At 38.8% G+C, this 15,905-nt stretch overlaps 1 protein-coding gene across 3 annotated transcripts in view; it reads right to left on the bottom strand.

Annotated features, from left to right (window-relative positions):
- Positions 1–5,126: 5,126 nt before the first annotated feature.
- PRKD1 (protein kinase D1) overlaps positions 5,127–15,905 on the bottom strand; it is a 343,255-nt gene continuing 332,476 nt past the window's right edge. For all 3 annotated transcript variants that reach the window (XM_067028633.1, XM_059056015.2, XM_059056016.2), the window contains 2 exons: positions 6,270–6,355; positions 5,127–5,408 (listed from right to left, as the gene is read on the bottom strand). In XM_067028633.1, coding sequence (XP_066884734.1) covers positions 5,190–5,408; positions 6,270–6,355 — 305 coding nt within the window. In that variant the 3' untranslated portion in view covers positions 5,127–5,189. The remainder of the gene's footprint in view (positions 5,409–6,269; positions 6,356–15,905) is intronic.

The following is a 15,905-nucleotide window of genomic DNA, read 5'->3' as shown; positions in this document are numbered from 1 at the left end:
TCAAAAACAATAGCAATCTCATCGTGAACAAAGATTTAAGAACAACCTTGCAGCTATCCTGAGGTTGTTATACAGATTGGGATAATGAACAGATTGGTATAACAGCCAGAAATTTACTAGGAAGATACAGAGGAGGTTTTCACAGACCCCTCGTGGCTCAAAAGCTACGTTTATGTACAAAGGTGTATACACACAGAAGAGTCTGAGCCTTAGGCATCTACTTTTCACCTGATTGAGTGAAAGATCTTGCACACAGAGAGAATAAAAGCATCTCAGGGAAAGAAACTTATTAACTGCTTGAGCCTAACCCACACTTTGATTCACCAGCAAAGGATAGAAGTCTAACTGGCTCGAGGTGCTTAAACACGATCTCTGAACTATCACTGACCACTAACCTATTCTGTCCTAGACGTGGCATCTAGGAGGCCAGTATTAAAAATAAAAATAAAAATAAAAATAAACAAACTAAAACTGAGCAGAGACATAAGCAGCTGCATACTTCAGGGAAGACAGTTTCTAGAGTATTAATCCTGATAAGTTACTGAACAAACAAAAGCAACAACAATAACTATGATGGGGAGGATAAGAGTCACAATACAGAGTTGCTACAATATGTTAGTTAAAATACATAATTTTGACATGGAAAGAAACAGGAAAGTGTGATGCATACACAGGATAAAAAGCATGGCTTCAAAGTAGCTATTACAAACATGCTCAAAGAACTCAGGGAAACCACATTTAAAGAACTGGAGGAAAGTATGATAATGACTCACCTAATAAAAAATACTTTTTAGAAAGATGAGCCTAATAAAAAATAACCAAAGGGCTTCCCTGGTGGTGCAGTGGTTGAGAGTCCACCTGCCAATGCAGGGGACACAGGTTCGTGCCCCAGTCCGGGAAGATCCCACATGCCGCGGAGCGGCTGGGCCCGTGAGCCATGGCCGCTGAGCCTGTGCGTCTGGAGCCTGTGCTCCACAACAGGAGAGGCCACAACAGTGAGGGGCCTGCGTACCGCAAAAAATAAATAAATAAAAAAAAAATAACCAGGGAGAACATTTACATTTGGGAAAAAAGTAAAATAAAAAACTCACTGGAGAGGCTCAACATCAGATCTGATTTGGCAAAAGAAAGAATAAGTAACTTGAAGATAAATCAGTACAGATTATCCAATCTGAAGAACAGAAAGAAAATGAAAACAAAAACAAAACAAAACAAACCAAAAACAGAGCCTCAGAGACCTGTAAAACTCACCAAGCACACCAACTTATATGTAATGAGTCCCAGACAGAAAAGAGAGAGATAGAAGGGCAGAAAAGTATTTGAAGAAACAATGGTCTGAGTTTTCCCAATTGTATGAAAAAAATTATCTACACATCTAAGAAGCATAAGCTCAAATAGGATAAAAACAAATAAATCCACACCTAGATACATGATCTTAAACTGTTGAAAGACAAAGAGAAAATACTGAAAGCAGAAAGAGAAAAATAATTCATCACATATAAGGGAACCACAATTCGATTAAAGGTGACTTCTCATCAGAAACAATAGAGGCTAAAAAGCAGTAGGATGAAAGAACAAAACAAAAACCAAAAACCCCTGTGAACCAATAATTCTATATCCAGCAAAACTTTCCTTCAAAAATAAATGTGAAATAAAGGCATTCACAAGATATGCAAAGACTGAGAGAACTTGTTGCTGGCAGACATGTCTTAAAGAAATCCTCCAGAAAGTCATTCAGGCAGAAAGGAAATGACTCTAGATAGTACCCCGAATTCACATGAAGAAATAAAGAGCAATGGAAAAGATAGGTAAATATAAAAGACGGTGTATTTTTTCACCTTTCTTCTCTCAACTGATTTAAAGGATAATTGTATAAAATGATAATTACAAAAAATTGGGTTATAACATATAAATCTATAACATATATGATAATAACATCACAAATAAGGGTGGAGGGAATGGAGCTATATTGGAGCACAGTTTGTATATTTCACCAGAATTAAGTTATTACTGATGTGAAGTAGACTGTGATAAGAACAGATGCATATTATAATCTCTAGAGCAATCACTAAAAAATAACTTTAAAATAGTAAAAAATCCAACAAAAGAATTAAAATGTTACATTAATAATATCTAACAAAAGAGAAGGTAATTAAAGAGGAGCAGGGGAACAAAAAAGACAAGAGACATATGTCAGATGCATGGTTAAATGATAAACAGGAGTTAACAAGGCGAGAGGGTAGGGTGGAGAGGACACCCCACATTTTCTGAGTGTTTCAGACAATGTGAAAAGACTGAGATGAAATAGCCTGTTCCCTTGTGGCAACTAAAAGCAGTTGGCCCTTCTCCATGGGCCTCAGTGTATCTTCAGATGAACCAGTATTTGGTTCCTGTCCTCTTGCTCAGGCCAGAAGCAAGAATAGTGGGAGTTTGCTCTAGTGGTTCTGGATATATAGAGATCAGCAAATTTACGACATCGTGAATAGACTGATAATGTCGTTTAAGGACTATCGCCACTGCAACAATGACAGAGGACACATCCCCCCTAAATCATGCGTCAGTCATTTCTCTTATCTTTGTCAGAATCAGAAGATTCTTCTGCATCAAAAATGTTGCTCTGCCTCTTGTATTAAACACAGACTACTGCCCATGTCATTGAACACAATGATATACCACTGATGTGAAGTGGGGACAACTGCACTGATATTTAGCATAAAAAGTGCATGCTGGTTCAGTGAAATTGGATTCTTTGCAGCATCAACTGATATTTTGGATGGAAGAAAGTGGCATGACTTTCAGTGGCCCATTTTTTTTCTGAACATTAGCAGTTACTTACTCTTTCCTGTGCTTGAGTAAGTTGTGTCAGTAGCATGGCCACACAGATATCCTTCTGACATGCTACTCTGAATGTAACAGAAAGAGTAATGTTTGTTACAAACTGCTGGCATAGTTGGTAAGGCTGCCCCCCAAAAAGCTGAAACCATTATTCCTCCATAATATTTTCTACTATTGTCTACTTCATTCCTGAACTTACTTCTTCGCTTGAGTTCCATAATATTACTTCATGTAATTCTATCTTTAAATATTCCTTTTCAATTTTCCTTTTATTCTGATTGAACCATTCATGTTGATATTTCTCAGGTTTGTGTCCTATGAGCATTCTTTCTCATTCTAAGCCCAAGGACCTGAGTCATTCTAATCAACTTGTGGTGAGTTATTGACTCCCAAATCTGTACCGTCAACTCCAGAATTCTTCCCTAAACTCTATACACATATATAAATATCTTCAGGATATCTCAAACTTGATGTCTAACAGGAACTTTATATTCAACATGTTCAAATGTGAACTTACCCTTTTTAAGGCTGTAACTCCTTTTGATTAATAGTTCCATCATTCATCTGAGCTAAAACCTAGGATTCACTCTGGACTCCTTTAAATTCCACATTCAACCAGTAACCAAGTCCCACTGAGTCCACCCATCAACATCTCTTTTATATACCTCTCCACCTAGTTTCCTATTTACTCCTGCCTTATTTCATGCCCTCATTATCCCCGATGTGTTATTACAATAGTTTACCTGGTCTTTTGGCTCACCCCTGCCCTGGCTTCCATGCAGACTCTGTCTTGCTGGCAGAGTGAACTTGTTGATGTTGATTATTCTTCTGCTTAAACAGTTTGAATGATTTCCTCAGACTTAACACAGAATAAATTCCAAATCCCTTAAAATAATACAAAATAGTAATTAACCATTGGAAAGATGAACTATTTTCCTCCCATACCTCCAAGTGCAAATATTGTCTGTTGTCTTAACATAATTATGTAACATATTCAAGTGGCTTACAACACATAAAATTCTTCCAAACCTTTATTACAATTTTTTTTTGTTATATAGTAACAGTAATACATGATAATTCATTGTCATCCTGCTACAAAGAAAAACAGCCCACAATCATCCACTCCACACACCTGAAGTCTGTTAAGTCCAATACTAGTTTTGTCTTCCCCAGGCTACAGAACTTTACTTAAGTTGGCTTTCTTTAGGAATTTTCCAGTATTGATGTGTTGTTATAGTTCACCTCAGAATCTTCTTATTTAGAAAGAAATTATGAGAGCCATTATTCTAATAAATCAGGAAGCTACATTGAGATTGCTATTTGTAATATTCTTATGTCTCCAAGTAGTCTGTTTGGCTTTGGTCATTCTTCTTCTTTCTATTGGAAACTAGATGACATGCAAGATAGAAAGGTTTCAGTACACGTGGAAACATACTTTGGTGGCTGCAGACTAGACAAAGCTAAGTTCTAGGCGCTGAGACTTTTTCTGGTTTTTATGAGCAGATACCCCTGCTCCTACTTGGCCAGAGAACATTAGCATGGATCACAAATGACAATAATTCAGTCGGATGGACACATATTTTGCCAAGAATATTTATTTGTTATTGTTGAAAAATACACAAAGGCAAAAGGTTGCTTAGCTGCTGATTTTCCATAGTACAGCAGGGTATTGTAAGAAAGGGGGAACTATACCTGTTCTATACATGGCAGTTACATTTCTAAGGCATTTAGGCTTAAAGAGTAGTAGGTGCACCTAGGCCCATTTACTTGAGTTTAAATATACTGAGGCACACCAGGCAGGCAAAGGATTTGAAACTATACAGTAAAACTCTTTCATGCATTTGTGTCTTAGGATTTGCATATCCATCTCCCTGACCCCCCATCCCCCAGCATTTGTTTTTTCCACATGAGTTTTGGAGTTGTTCATAGAACACTGGTAATAATCTACTCTTCAAGAGTTTGCTTATAGTGACACCAATGGGACGCACAGAACAGAACTACTTCACGGACAGGTTCTGTAGACTCTTACCAAACTGAGGCTCCAGTAAGAAAAACACCGATTTGCAAAGGCACAGTGGAGACAGGTTTAATGCATTAAATATAACATGAATCATTCACAATAACAAGTTTAGTGTTTCAGGGAACTTTTGTTAATACAACACAGTTGGTCATACAAAATACAAATGCTTCTGTTGATCTGTCTTGGCAACTCAGATACATCAACAGTGCTAACAGTTTAACAGCTTTGTTCTCATCTGACAGAAAATAATGGCAGTTCTGCAAGGCAAATGTTAAACCTGACCGTATGTATTTATTAATTCCACAGTGTTTTGACAGATTATAGGGGATGGAACTCAGAGGATGCTGACACGCTCACTGAGGGCTTTCATCTCTGTTTCTTCGGTCTCAGGACTGTCACTGTGGCCAGTGCTTGGATCGATCAGGTGTGTGGGGTACTGCAGCCCCTGCTTGCCTGCGTACTGCTTCCACCTTGAGTCATCACTCTCATGGGTTATGTAGCGTTCCCCGATTTTGCATTCCAGCTCTCGTAAATCTAACCAGGTCTGATAATCCTGAGGAAGAAATTGTAAAATATTACCATAGATATGATTAAAACTCATTAAACACTCTTTCATACGTTGTCAGCTCCCACAACATATATGTTACCCTTTTTTCTTCCACTCCCACCGTGCTATGTCTTTCATCAGGCACCCTGAGGTGACAGCATCAGCACCAGAGCCATCCTATTTACCTAAACTTTGCAAATGCATACTGTTTATAGGATATCAGGCTTCAGAAGGTGGGCAATTAATATTTGCAGTCAACCAAAGCAGAATGTTGGTATTCCTTTGGAATTTAATGCCTACAAATAATCCTTCAGTATTTCAGAGGATTGTTTTTCTACACTTCTAAGTTCAATGTGAAAATAAAATATTTAAGAGAGAACAAACACATGCATATGCTTTATAACTACCATGCATTTCTTTTACAAGTATTGCCTTGGATTTAAATATATAGCTTCCAAACAAGTACGGTGCATGACCAGGTGGGCATCTACTTGGATATTTATCAGGATTACACATACAGATGCTTTTGAAATCTGGTCCTTGGAGTTTCATTATGACACTTCTTTTTTTGTCTTTTGTTTTTGGTGTGTGTGTGTGTGTGTGTGTGTGTGTGTGTGTGTGTGTGTGTGTGTGTGTGTTTGTGTTCGGTATGATGTGTTTCTCCCTTATCCAATTTTCCTGGTAGACAGAGAGGTTTAGAAATACTAAATTGTTATTAAATCCTATGAAGTTGCATGCATTTTGGCAAACAAACTGGTATTATAATTATACTTTAAAAAATAACAAAAGATTTTTATATATAGTATCAGAATCTTAAATATTTAGAAGCTTATTCAACTGAGAAAATATCCAGTGATTGATTTTTACCTGTAACCAAGGGTGACTCAAGGTCTTATCCACGCTATAGCGCTTTCTCATTTTTACTTGCAGCAGGTTATTGATAAGATCAATGGCTGAAAAAAATTTTTATTGGTAAAAATAGATGACATAACTGAAACATATGCATAATTCATTTATAGTTTATTCCACATCTGCTATTTCACAGTTAAATGCAACACAGTGATGGTAGACACTAGAACCTGAAGAAAATTCCCCTTGAGAATTCTAAAACCTTGGCCTTAATTTTATTTTAGATGCGAAAAAATGAATTGGAAATAATTGTAGAGGAAGGAGTATGAGTCCTTTGTGAGTATGACATGAATTTCTTAGTCTAGTTTCTAATACATTTTTCTGAAGTAGGAGTTTTGTTCAAATATACATCATTTAAATATGTGTTGCACTCATGGCCAGATAAAACTACTATTCAAGAGAAAGCATTTACTAATTTTGTTACAAAATGTGTTTAAAGTTTGAATACACATAATTGGCTCTGTAGTCTTGAATTAAGTGACAGACATCTGGACACCACATTTAAAAGGAAGAAAATAAAGCATAACATAGGCCATGACTCATGATAAACTTAGAGCCTAAAAACCAATGGCCCAGTGGTGAAACACTTTTGTCTCTTTCTCTTTACTTTTAAAAACAACCCATGAATTGGAATTATATCAGCCCTTATTGCTTTCATAGGGAAGACAGGTAATCAACTTGTCTAATAAGAATTCTTCTAATTGGTTAGAATCACAAACCATCCAGCCTCATACTCTGCCTGTGACTGGGATTTCAACAGAGTGTAATTTAGGAAAAAAAGTGATTCTTCTAGTTATCTAGTCTACAAAGCATCTTACCCAGAGTACCATGTAACAGAGTTCTCACTCACCTTTCTGAAAACTATTATTTTCAGCCTATACCATTAATTGTTCACTATTTATTAAATTCATTACCTCATGCTTCCCATTCATTCTTGTAATGACTTCCCATTTCTTTCTTTCCTGTTAGCATTTTCTTCCCAAAAAGAACTTAGTGAAATCTGCCAAACTAATGAAAGCATTCACATTCCACCAACGAGTCCATTCCCCCCCTTAATCAACCCTGGTCATTAAGTTTCTTGAGAGATGGATCTTTCTATCAAAAACCTTAAACAGGGGGCTTCCCTGGTGGTGCAGTGGTTGAGAATCTGCCTGCCAACGCAGGGGACACGGGTTCGAGCCCTGATATGGGAAGACCCCACATGCCGCGGAGCGGCTGGACCCGTGAGCCACAACTATTGAGCCTGCGTGTCTGGAGCCTGTGCTCCTCAACAAAGGAGGCCGCGATAGTGAGAGGCCCGCGCACCGCGATGAAGAGTGGCCCCCGCTTGCCACAACTAGAGAAAGCCCTCGCACAGAAACGAAGACCCAACACAGCCATAAATAAATAAATTAATTAAAAAAAAATTAAAAAAAAACTTAAACAGGTATCTGATAAAGATGCAAATTAACTTCCCAACTTCCTCAACCATCAAGTCCTGAATGAGGGGGCTTTGACTCCATTGTTTGGTCTACATCAGTCTGTGTGGATCTGAAAATCCAGTGTCACAGGAGTCCTGAGGCCACCTGCAACAAAGATCACTTTATTCCCTCAGAATGAATCAGAATCCTTCTCGTTATCAGGAAAAGAGAAATGATTTTTACAGGCTTTTGGTAACCTAGAATTGTATCACTTTGATACTAATATTCCAAGAATTTGCCTGCATGGAAGGACTGTAGAATCAAACATCTAAGAATTGCTTGATTGGAGAAAGTAAATGCAATAGCACATATTTAAATGCTGTCTATGCCCTTACACCCTTGCCTTCACTAGGATACCTTAGGAAACACAGTATTTAGTACAATTTCAAATTCCAAGCATGTGTTCTCAGAGAGCTTTTGAAAGTATAGTTCTCTCAGTGAACTGTGTATTGGGCATGGGCTTTAAAACATCCATTCACATGATTTACTCACTGGTGTGTAAAGTGCACCTTCCATTCTTGCTGTTGTGAAGTCACACAGCAAAAATGGAGAATAAGGGGAGACGGGAGAATGCATGTGCTACCGTAAGCATGCCACAGCATTATGCTTCCCCAGACACTGCAGGGAATAAAGACATGTTATTAATTCACTCCTTCTGCTTTGAATTCTATAATTAGGAAGGTAGGAGTACAGCAACTCGACAAAAAGTCTGGTTTGTGCCCAAATGGGCCCCAACAGTGAATCACACTGACTAATGGGGAAGGAAGTACAGCCAGGGGAGAAACTAGATGTGTCTGAAGGGAATGGAATATGTGAAGATGAAAAAATTGCTCTGCTGAATGAAGCATATAATCACAAGTCTCACTACAGCCGCAGTACACAGCTGACCTGAATAAGCACAGCAAGCCAATGACAAGTACCTCCGAGAGAAAATAGTTTAGGACCTAAGGAGAGAATTAGTGGGGGTGTGGGGGTGTGTGCGGGTGTATCTGTGTATTTATAAATATATTTCATGGCTCTTGATAGCAGAAAACAGAAATAATTAACTATTAAATGTTGGACACTGTAGTTAAATATTGGGAACCCGGTGTTACTGAGAAAATAGGTTCATCGTAGTGTTTGAGAGTTCCATTCTACTGGTCACTGTTTCTGGAACTCCTAAAACATCCTTTTCTATTAATCAAGTCTCATACAACCCAGCATTAAATATACCATCCAAAATGTCTTTCACTAAGCTAACTTTTTTTTTTTTTTTTTTTTTTTTTTTTTGCGGTACGCGGGCCTCTCACTGTTGTGGCCTCTCCCGTTGCGGAGCGCTGGCTCCGGATGCACAGGCTCAGCGGCCATGGCTCACGGGCCCAGCCGCTCCGCGGCACGTGGGATCTTCCCGGACCAGGGCACGAACCCGCGTCCCCTGCATCGGCAGGCGGACTCCCAACCACTGCGCCACCAGGGAAGCCCTAAGCTCACTTTTAAAAAGAGATTCTACTGTTTTCTTTTTTTTTTTTTTTTTAGAATATTCTCTTTATTGACCATGTCTATCGCATATATGTATCATTCATTTATCTGTTCATTCACCAAATATTCCTGAAGGATTTACTGTTGGCAATGACATTAGTAATGATAAAGCCCTGAAAAGCTCCCAATCTAATTGCAAAGGCAAAATATGCACACGCGCATGCACACACACTCAGACACACACACATATAACATGACAAAATGCACCATTTAAAATCTTTGACCTTTAATTAATATCCTACTCAAAGAAAAAAATGTTTTCTTTAGCACTCCCTAAATATAACTAGCTAGGGTCCTAGTGACTAAGTGCAGTAGTTCAATCTATTTCACATCTCAGTGGTGTTGCAGGATACCAGTGACAAGAATTCTTTTCTCCTATGTTGTGCCCCAAGTTGTCTTTTTATAACTTACCCACATTAATCCTATTTATGTTCTAGATGCATTGGAGAACTTGACTATTCTATATGACAGCTCTTTAAGTTTTGGGGACAGTGATTCACCTTAACCTCGCCTTCTGTGGTTCCGTTAGCCTCCTCAGTCTCCCTGTGCACCCTTATTTTTATGTTCACTAGCTCTTTTTCAATGTTCCTGTTCACAATGGACCAGAATTTTCCTCACAATTAACCGACAACTTAATTGTGATATTATTCATATAGCCTAGGATGGAAGGTTTTCCTTTTTTTTTTGTTTGTGTGTTTGTTTGTTTGTTTGTTTTTCTGTGGTATGCGGGCCTCTCACTGTTGTGGCCTCTCCCGTTGCGCAGCACAGGCTCCGGACGCGCAGGCTCAGTGGCCATGGCTCACGGGCCCAGCCGCTCCGCGGCATGTGGGATCTTCCCGGACCGGGGCACGAACCCGTGTCCCCTGCATCGGCAGGCGGACTCCCAACCACTGCGCCACCAGGGAAGCCCAGGTTTTCCCTTTTAAAAAACATTTCACATTCATATTCTTAGGTACTCCTAACAAACATATGAAAGTAGTTACTATTTTAATCTCTATTTTATATAAAAGGAAAAACTGAAACTTCAAAAGGTCATATAACTTGGTCGAAGTCAGACAGTTCCCAGGTAACAGCTGAGGTTGAAACCCAGGGTAACTGGCTCCAAAGCCCATGCTCTTAAATACTATGGCATGCAGTAGCCACATCATACCATTAACTCATTATTATTAACCGATAATAATCTCAAAAACTAATTAAATTTAGAAAATTTCCAATAATGAACATTAAATTCTTCTTAGTCATGTTTCCACCATATTTTTATGTACATAAGTGCCTGGATCTATCTATCATCTATCTATCTATCTATCTATCTATCTATCTATCTATCTATCTATCTTTGTGACCTTAGCTCAACATTTCAGCATTCAAAGACTATTCTGAATGTGATGTGATCTCTCCTATTGAAGGGACTAATCCTCTAGCTTTCCACCACTTCCAAACTGAGTAAGCCTATCTGCTATGTATTAATCAAATTACTAGGAACCTTTTTTCAGGATAAGGCTTAAACATAGGACTTGATGACTCTCCAATAGATTACACGCCCAACTGCCATGCCTATTGATTATTCTTTGAACACACGCATACATGAGCAATGTTTCCTCCTAGGAGTATCCCATTCAGTCCATATGTTATCATCTTCTCCAAAAGCTACTGTGGGAGATTTTTTTCTAATGTTTTATTATAGTTAAGAAACATCAGTCTTTGGTATTACTCATTCTACCTATCTGGCAATCTTATTGAAAAAGAATGCAATTATTCTGTTGTAATAGATTCTAAGTAAACTAATATTGACTAGTATTGTTTTTTAGTCATTTCCTTCTCAGTACCAGGATTTGTTTCTAAATATTTGCAAACTATTCATTTAGTCATTCATTCTAGGATTTTGACAAGGACAAATATTAAGCTTCTTCTTGAATGATTACAGAATCCATTCTTTCCCCCTTTTAGAAATTCAGAAAACTCTGGCCTGTCTTAAGTATTCTGGTATCTCTCTCATTTTATCCATGATTTACTAATTACCCAATGGCTCTAGGAGCACCTCTGTTAGCCTCTTCAATAAGCAGTAAGTCCTGTTCTGAACATCAGTCATAGTTTATAGCTGCCATTGAGTGTACTCTTGTGATACCACTATTTCCCCCCCTAGGTACTAGCTCCCAGCTGAGACTGCTATGGGTAACCCTCAAATGTAAAGAATCCAAGTTAAGGGAAGAAGGAAGCCAATAGCAAAGGAGCAAAAAGACTAGTAAAACTGGAGTAGCTACAGCAGTCCCAAGAGAGTCAACAATCAGGAAAAAATTCCAAATGGGATCTCAACTCCAGTTCCAAAACTCAAATCAAGACTCAGAATTCTGACCTAGAGGGAATCTGACAGGGTTTGTCTTTGAAACTGCAGGGTGGCTGGGGGCGGAGAAGGAGAGACAATGGGAAAGACAGATATGAAACTGGGCCATTCTGTGAACGTCTTTCAAAAACAAAGCAAAGGAGAAAGGGATGGTGGTCTGGCTGTGGGAAATAGGAAGTAAGGAAGGGGACTGCAGCAGAATGGGAAGTCAGAAGGAAAGGTGACATGCTGGCATGTCAACAGAACAGGATCCTAGCACCCAAGGTGGAAGCTAGAAGGATACAGAAACTCCAGGTACCCGGAGCCCCAGGAAGATCTGGAGTCCCAGGATAAAGAGATATTTCGGGAAGCAGAGAATGCCACATATTCCTGGTACCCCATACTTCCTTCCATAAATATAGCAAAAAGTACATACCCCAATACCTGCCTTTCATGAGGTTAAGGTTTATTGCTACACAGTGCTGGATTCTCCACAGTTTGGGGCAATAAGCAGATGTAATTTAAAACAGCTGTCATTGTACCTAGGGCCAAAGCTGTTCAGGAAAATCCTCCATTCTCTGAGTTATATATTTTGTTTCACACCCTCCTTCCCTTATTCTCTCAATTTGAAGAGCCCCTTCTCAACCCCCAAAGAAAACAGGAGCAAAATAGGCAGTGGCTAGTTCCTCCTTCTCTTTGTAGTAAATATGATGGCAACTTTTTCAAAGAGTAGTAGGATTATTTTCTGATTCGACTTGCTCATTTACTCTGAGAGTTAGCCTTTCTAATATTATTCTGAGAGTTCTGTTCTCTTATTCATCCTAAAACTCAATCTCTTCCTTCCATATTTTTAATAAATTGTCTTAAGGCTGAGATCTCTGAACACTTCAAATAGCTACATTCGGGCAATGTGAGAAGTCTTTCCTTTCTCTTTCTTATTAGAAAATTTTAAACAATTTTATGGTTCAGATTTTTATTTTAAAGAATCCCCTCTCTCATAACCACAGAGTTTTGTGTTTTCTAAAATGTTTCTAGCCATGGATTCATATTAATGTTTCCTGTAAATTAAAATAAGAGCAAAGAAACATCTGTTTTATGACGCATAATGTTTCTTTTTTGCTACAACAAATTCTTGGTTAACAAAGTTACTTTTCCCCTAACTTCCTGTACAGCAATTTCTCTTGTTGCCCCATCAGCTGAGAGACTGAAATGTCAGGTAAGTGAAGAGAAAATTTTATCAAACATTTTTTTTTTTTTTTTTTTACCAGAATGGGACTTTCAGCAGATGTTGGGATAGCTGAAGTTCTATGTAAGTATATCTAAACAAAAACAAAATTAAATGGTATATGCAGGTGCTGAAGGGCTCTATGTTTTAATATGAAAAGAAACGTTCCATTGGTGTTAAAATTAAAATTAGGGTGTCAAAATTCAGAATCATCTTTGAAATTGTGGAAACTATATTGCAGTCATTCTCCATTTCAAAGCAAATACCATGTGTATGGACTATAGGTTCTGAGTATGCAGAAGGGACATTTGCATGTGTCATAGCTATGGCTAAACTAAACAGCATCCAAAGCTTGGAGAAAATCCTACAGAAAGAATGGAACTGGACATATCTGAAGACATAATAGAACCCTCAGGTCACGCCTCTCAGTCATCTTCCAGTTTTCATCTTATTTTGGCCGAGAGGCTTGCAGGATCTTAGTTCTCCGATCAGGGATGGAACTTGGGCCCCTGCAGTGAAAGTGCCGAGTCTTAATCCCGGGACCACCAGGGAATTCCCCCATTTCCCATCTTTCATTTTAGGTACCTGCCTGTTCCCCCATTCTCCCCACTAGATTTTAGCTCCTTTAAGGTCCCACAGATTGTGTATTCATTTTTGCACAATTTCATAAATATTTAAAATCAAATGCATCATTTAATGTATTAGGAAAATGCTTGCTAAATAGCATTTGATAGATTGAATACATTAGAAATTTAAATATTCATTTTCTCAGCTCTAAGTTTTAATATCCACATTATGTGCATATAGTTTGTATATTTTGGCTAAAAATACTCCTGGATGGTAGGACATCACATGTCTACAAATGGATCACAGGATCAATGACGTCCATCAGAATATCAGAATAATGCTGAGAGGATCTGGAATACAGATCACGTTTACCTTTACAATGTTTATTGGACACGAGATAAGTTATCTATGAAACCTTGGGGCTGACCTGTTTTGTCCGGACATGGTAGTTTAGAAAAAATTGTTTTTTTCCATACTGTCTTTCGACCAGCTGCAAATTATTGAGGTACAAATTTTCAAATTAGAAACCAGATCAGAACTATCACTCTAGTGATGGAGTCTTATCTGTCACCACTGAGCTCCTTGTTTTCTTTTTTCCCTTTCTATTCTGCCTCACTGCCTGTCACCCTGTAGGCTCAGTACTTCTCCCTTTGGCTTGATTCATGCTGATGGTAAGTTATGTGTTTATTTAAAAAATCGTTTTGCAACCCTTCACATTCCAGCTCTCAACCCAGCGAGCTGTTGCCCGGCAACACTAAGTGGGACGCTCCTCTCATGGGCTGAAACCAGAGGCTGCCTGCAGCAAACAAGGCCGCTGGAAATCATCATCTCACTGGTTCCTGAGTCAATTACCGCAATCCAATGAAGTGCAAGACCTTTAGAGACTCAAGCAGGGTCTTTTCTTTCCCAGTTCTTTCCTCTGTAGAAAGTTATTGTATCATTGGGTAGTTCTCTGCTTTACATTCAGTTTAATTTCCTCCTGAAGACTAGAAAGACAGTCTTGGAAATCATGAATTGTTTAAACACAGCATACAGCAGCCCCCAAACTGATGCCAAGTTGATTCAAAATTTAAAGTCTAGGGCTTCCCTGGTGGCGCAGTGGTTGGGAGTCCGCCTGCTGATGCAGGGGACACGGGTTCGTGCCCCGGTCCGGGAGGATCCCGCGTGCCGCGGGGCGGCTGGGCCCGTGAGCCACGGCCGCGGAGCCTGCGCATCCGGAGCCTGTGCTCCGCAACGGGAGAGGCCGCAGCGGTGAGAAGCCCGCGTACCGCAAAAAAAAAAAAAAAAAAAAAAAAAAAAAAATTAAAGTCTAAATTAAAATATATTTATATTAGTTTAATGAAGTTTGGGGTGAAGTTTTCTTTTTCTCATTTTCACTTTGGAGAGGTTTCTGGTTTTGTTATTTTTATTTATTTATTTTTTAAATGCTGATACTCAAGCCAAAGGTCAAGTGAAAAATCGTTAGGGGCCTCCAGGTGTCGGTAGTTTTAGAAGCACCTCAGGTGTTTCTAATATGTGCTCTTAGGGTTGAGAATGGCTGTGCTAAGCAGTGCTTCTCAGATTTCTACACCCATATAAATAATCCAGGGATCTTAAACTGTAGATTCTGATTAGGTAGGTCTGGGGTGGAACCTGAGAGTCCCAGGTGGAACCTTAGACCACATTTTGAATAGCTAGCAAATGACTAGGGGTATGAGAACATTGAAAGTAGTTAAAAACTGGTTTAATATTGTTCAAAGGGCCCCAGAATAGATGGATATAAACATAGAGAAGGCTCCATCTTGTTCAGTATTCTGGAACGAAGACAATTGAAGGGTTTCAGGATAGCTTCTACTCAGAGGATGCCAACAGGAAGAGCAAACAAGTTGCATTACACAAATAAGTTCCAAGATAACTATATACATATATAGCTACACTGGTAAGATAACATTTAACAGGGACAAATGAAACGGGGTCCTCTAGTTAGCCAACACCCCCCCACACCCCGCAAAACCAAACCAGTCTAAGTACAGACTTGAAAAATGTGGCTTATCAACAACATTTATAAGAAAAAATTCAGGGTCCTAAATGCACAGTAAACTCAACGTGAGTCTACATTTTATACAAATCAAGTGTTATTTTATGCCATGCTAAAAGAAATGTGTTCTTTATAATGAAGGAATGGTGGATTCACATTACTCTCAGGCTCATTGAATCTTGAGTCAGAACAGTTTTGAGGTTTGATTTAAAAAGAACATAAAGAGGGGAGTGTCTGGACCAGAGTGAACAGGTGGTTAAAGAAAAAACTGACTGCCCAGGAGAAGAGAAAGCTTGGGGTGACATGATGGCTGTTTTCAAACCTCTGAGATAAGCTTTTATTTGGAAAAAGGATTGGGTTTGTTTCTACCAGTGGGTAAAAACCCAGAGACATTTTGTTCATTGTGCTAGGCTCAGGCTCAAATTGAGAAGAAATAGGGCTCCTCATGAAATTGTACATTTTCTATTACAGTAGCAACATAAGAGTA

This window comes from Kogia breviceps, chromosome 3 (genome assembly GCF_026419965.1).
Source record: "Kogia breviceps isolate mKogBre1 chromosome 3, mKogBre1 haplotype 1, whole genome shotgun sequence".
Lineage (NCBI taxonomy): Eukaryota > Metazoa > Chordata > Mammalia > Artiodactyla > Physeteridae > Kogia > Kogia breviceps.
This window is presented reverse-complemented; position numbering and strand designations above follow the sequence as displayed.